Source organism: Lolium rigidum, chromosome 1 (assembly GCF_022539505.1).
Source record: "Lolium rigidum isolate FL_2022 chromosome 1, APGP_CSIRO_Lrig_0.1, whole genome shotgun sequence".
Classification (NCBI taxonomy): Eukaryota; Viridiplantae; Streptophyta; class Magnoliopsida; order Poales; family Poaceae; genus Lolium; species Lolium rigidum.
The window spans coordinates 321604516-321609771 of record NC_061508.1 but is presented as its reverse complement, the minus strand read 5'-3'; the positions used below and the strand labels follow the sequence as shown (position 1 = coordinate 321609771).

General features: G+C 48.2%; 1 protein-coding gene across 1 annotated transcript; it reads right to left on the bottom strand.

Annotated features, from left to right (window-relative positions):
• Window positions 1-202: 202 nt before the first annotated feature.
• On the bottom strand, window positions 203-3400 carry LOC124698540 (cytoplasmic 60S subunit biogenesis factor REI1 homolog 1-like). The gene is made up of 5 exons (XM_047231030.1): window positions 3239-3400; window positions 1730-2281; window positions 1473-1642; window positions 747-965; window positions 203-627 (listed from the first exon to the last, which is right to left on the bottom strand). Exons 1-5 carry the CDS (start codon window positions 3341-3343, stop codon window positions 468-470), a joined length of 1206 nt encoding a protein of 401 aa, XP_047086986.1. The 5' UTR covers window positions 3344-3400; the 3' UTR covers window positions 203-467.
• Between the last annotated feature and the right edge of the window lie 1856 nt (window positions 3401-5256).

Below are 5256 nucleotides of genomic sequence, written 5' to 3'. Positions count from 1 at the left end.
TCAAACATGAACCGTCAGCCCGTGTTTGTTGTGTGGAAAAAATGCGTCGGCTGCTCGTCCCAGGATCTGACCCGACCGGGTCGCTGCTTGCGTTAGGTGAGACCCCTGACATCCTTGCTCCATCTGCAGTTGATTGAGCGTGCTTATCTGCATTTGTCAACCAGAAATACTCGACTAGCCATCACAGCTAGACACAAAACAGTATCCAACAACGCATATGGTACCATGGTTTCTGAAAACTCCGTATGCTGGATACAATCTAGTCTTCCCGTAGTACTTATCATAGGTTCAACTGGACTGAACACTGTAAACAGCAGTGTGGCAGCCACAAGACTCAACAAAAGACTCATCAATCGCTCTAAATACTGTAAGCTCTGCCATGACAAGCAGGTAGACAAAACACACCCATGGCCTTGAAGGCGACGTTGGAGGTCCACGGACTTGGCTCATACAAGAAGTGCCATCGACTAATACGGGACGTTGTTGGGGAGGTTTCTGATCACGTTGCTCTTCATTCCCATCTTGGATCTCATCGTCTCCACCCCGCCCCTGTTCATTGCTCGGAGCACCTTCAGCCTCACCATCTGCTGCTTGGACTGAACCGTCACCAAACCCATGCTCTTGTAGCTGAAGTGGGGAACAGAAACCAGAACAACATTAGGCCCGAAGGTCTAGGCATTCTTATGGATGCAACATGACAAAGTATATCTGAAAATAGGAAGTACGAAGGGACACAGGATTCAGACCTTGAAGCCAGGGAAAGCGCAAGAGCACGATCTGCTGCAACAGAAGGCCGTGGCTTCTGGCGGTAGTAGCGGATGAACTCTCGGGAACCAAGAGTAGTCACGCGCGTCCCTTTCTCGTTCTTGTTTGTGATCACAAGCTCAGATCCACCACCTCCCAGTTCAATGCTGTTGTCCACGTCGTCTGCAGCAACCAGCTGCTTACCCTCCACATCAACGTAGCTGCAATGAGAATAAAACCACACCAACTAGATATTAGACGTGTGCAGAACTGCAGATTCCATGGGTTCGCCGCTGAAGAATATTTGATATAAAATAACTGACCACAGATACTACATAACTATGATTAAGTGGAGAGAGGAACAAATTATTTAAAGCTTTAACGTTGAATTTACTTTTACTTTTGTTCAAAAACTGCAGCACTGAGATTGTCCAAACATACAGAATACAATTCTCAACACCATTCCTGCTCCAATCTAAGCATTCATTGAGACAAGTTGCAACTGAAAAGCAATAGCCAATGCAAAGAGCTCTAGTTCTCAAATTTGGAAAACACATGGCAAGATGAGTATGTTATCAAACAGGCTGTGCAGGAAAAAAAAAGTCCCTCAAAAGCTAATGCTTAAATCCTTATCACAATAATGCTCACTTGTTAGTGGAAACAAGAAGCTAAGGAATACTTCTGTAAGAAGAAACTTATTGCTGGAAAGTTCAGCATTCAGTACAAACCTGCTGCTGTAATCATAGAAGTCCTCAAGGTCACCATCTTCATCTTCCCCACCATCTCCATAACGTAATTTGCAGTGACCTTTTGCATCCATATGCTTCCTGACGGCCTCAAGACTTTGAAATGGCTGGCATCTCTCATTGCAGTAGGGGCACATAAAATCACGCTTTACCTGAAGGCAGAATAACCAATACGACATAATGATCAAAACCACGCAACTACGAACATAAGACACTAGCACTGACGGAAAAATCCCTACCTTCAGACCAACATATGTAAGAAGGCCACTGGGGTCTTTCAAGTATTCACTATCAGGTATGAAAAAGCCATGTTTCTTGTGCATGTGAATCATGCAGTCCTCTATGTTGTCATGCTTGAGATCACACATGAAGCAGAAGGAGGGATCAAGCACTTCAATATCATCCATGTCATCATCTGACTTGGAGTCTTCCTCTACTTGCATGTTTGAAGTAGACTCCAACTCACTTGGGTCCATTTCAACCCACTCGTCCTCATCCTCGTCCTCATCTTCATCTTCTTCCATCGCAGAGGGGCCTTTGCGAGGAGCTCGCTCAGGAAGTGGCTTGACTACTGCAGCAGTGGAGGCATTGGGGTCCTGAGAAGCTCTCAGGAGATGTGACCGTGTCTTAAGATGCTCGGCATGAGCTTTAGAGCTCCTGTACCCCTTTCCACAAAGAGTGCAGCTGTAGGACATTGGAGTGACAGTAGTAGTGGTAGAGTTTGTCTCCTCTGCTAAAGCAGTCTGTCTAGCCACAAATAGAGCCTCAGTGACACCAGGAACTCCAGCCACCTGAGGAATACTGAATATCAGGATGATACATAGCAGAAGTACAATTTTGAAGGAAGAAGCAACAAAATCAAACTAATAAAAGGAAGTTGAATACTCCCCCTCCGTCCATAAATAAGTGACCCAACTTTGTTTAGATTCGGATGTATCTAGATGTATTTTAGTTATAGATACATCGTTATCTAGACAAAGCTGAGACACTTATTTTAGGACTACAGGATGTGTACATGCACAATCATGATGCTGATAAACAGATACAATAGCATGTTTCCTGCACGGATTTAATAGCCAGCCAACAGAGTATCCGCAATCATCCCCAATCCACCACATCCTTGAGTTCCCATCCATTTTGTTCACTAAAATTGGCCTAACATGTACTCCCTCCGCTCCGATTTAATTGATGCGAGGGAGACAAGACGAGTGAGCTGATTGAGCAAAATAGTTTTTCGCCAGCAAAGATATATACCCTTCATCCTCCAACATGTGTAACCTACGGCAGGGCATCTTCTGATGAAGAAAGCAGGCATGTATAATACTTCTACTGTAACAGACTGGCGCATTTACGAAAGATAAATCAGGTCTAGCCCTTTCCTGTAATCTTAAGAGAAGCAAAGTATAAGAAACTTAACCTCCTTTCTTAGGTCGATCGAATAGCTAAACATTCTAATTCAAACGTTCGCTTTCTGGCTGCCTCACAAGACTGAGAAGATATCCACGTTCTGACCATTCATGAACACTAGCACACAGGCCCGCCGACTAAACTACCAAAAACAGGCAATAAAACTTCGCAATCGAAGTGTTCGCACATGAATCAAAGGCAAAATCGCCTCTCTAGAAGCACGCAACGAACCATATCGACTACGCGATGGAGCATCTGCTGCGTGGCAGGAACCCTAGCAGGCGCATCCACCCTGATCCAGCTACACCGACGCAGAGGCAGCGGGGGGATATGGGGCATACCTTGCGCTTGAGGTTGTAGCGGTGCCACTCGGAGCGGTAGTGGAGGCGCTGCTCCTCCTCCTCCTCGAACGCCGCGTTGCACGCGTTGCAGGTGATCGTCGGCATCTTCGCCGCCCTTCCTGTCTCCTCGGTTCCGGCTTGGACCAGCTCCGGCGAGCGACTGCGGCGGCGGGGTGGCCGATTTTGGAGTTGCGTTCCTCGCTTTCAGGGTGGGGTGAGTTGCGGTGGTGGCGGCGGCTGGAGGAGAGGAAGCCAAGTAGGCGAGGGCGAGGGAGGAACGCGTTGTGCGGTGACGTGGGCGCTTGGGTCAGGCCTCCACCGCCTTCGGGTTTGGTTTGGGCCTTTCTTGGGCTCAGCCGTTAGAAAACCACCAAAACGATAAAATGACTTGTAGAAGATGGCACTGCAAAAAAAAAAAACAACTACCCTAGGCTACTAGGGTTTTCCTACTCTCCGGTGATCTTTCTCCGGCATGAGATCCGTCTTGTTTCACGGTTGTAATCTACTCAAAGCCGATCTCCAGAGTGTGCTCGGGCTGATCAAGGGGGCGGCTAGTCTACCTACATGTCCTTGGCATTGCTTGGAGATAGGGTTTGGGAGAAAAACGTGTGTTTCAGCGATCGTGGTTTAGGAAGCATGGCGAACTCGAGGGGAGGATCTGACGTCAGGAAGAGGGATGAGGATGCTGACGTACTTGCTAGGGCGCTGAAAATTATGGAACTGCGGGGAAAAGGAAGTAGACAACGTCTTCATCGGAGAGCAAGATTTGGCCATTGTGAATAAGCAGCCTCGCTCGTTGGCAATAGCTCAAGTGCATATGCGCAAGGTTTTTAGTTCGTAGGTGCGTCAGCTCAGATGAGCAGGAGATGGTCGAGGGGGTCACACAAGATGAGAATTTGATTTACTTATAGTGTATTTAAGGGGATCGGATGGGATTATCCCGAATCCCAGAATATCTTCTATAGTACTTTTACTTATTTGGGTTTGGACGTGGTAATCATGAGATATCCATGCAAATCTTCTTATTCTTTCATAGATTAATTTTTTTCGTTGTCTAATGTATTTTTGGGAATTGAAAGAGATTGGGTGAACACAAAATCTCTTCCCACCTTGAACCTCGTAAGCCTTGTTTACTTGTAGTGTATCCCAAATGGAAATGCTTCATATAAGCTAGGGGATCACGGTCCTCCGCCTCGTCTGCCTGACATGTGTCCCCGCGGATCCCACCACCTAGTGCTCCTTTCATACCCTTCTTCATTATCTCCACCCTCTCGCCCATGTTATTTTGCCCGTTGACCAACGACCACCAATCCATCGACGAACCAAACTCGCACTCCCTCTACTCTCTTCCTAACAACATCTAAAAAGGCCTTGCCCCTCCTTTCGCCACCACCGCCGGCAGAGTCTACGGGTAGCGGAGATTCATGGCGCTTGAGACGTCGCTTGTAGCCATGGTCACCTAGGTGAATCCGCCGCCCTTCCATTGACCTCAGATCCCGCCGCTAAGGGCGGCCCTGACACGGCAGGGGGAGGCACGACTGCAGAGGAGGAAGTCACCACGACAAGCTCACCCTCTCCCTCATGCGCAAGGTCGTGGTGGTCCCGCTTGCCTTTCTCGAGTGCTTCAAGGCTGGCACGGGGTTGCTGCAAGGGTCCTACGCCAGAGTTGCAAGGGGCTCACACCAAAGCTGCATCCAGACAACGTCGATGCTACGTACAAGGGCCAAAATCGATGGCACTCATGTTACATATGGCAGTAGCCATTGCTACAGCAGGCCGCGCCATTGCTGCAAGCAACAAAGGTGAGAGCTCGACTTCTTCAGCAACGATGTGATAACACCTTCTTTGGCGATGAGACGATGCCATCTTCTCTGGCAACGGCCGTGTTACACTTGAGGAAACAGACTCGCAATTTCTACAAGCCATGGGAGAGCGGGTGTGGATACACATGATGTCGGCAACCAGCGGAGTTCACGGCCGAGCTCTGTCGACGACCATTGGTGGCTCATGTGCAAGCT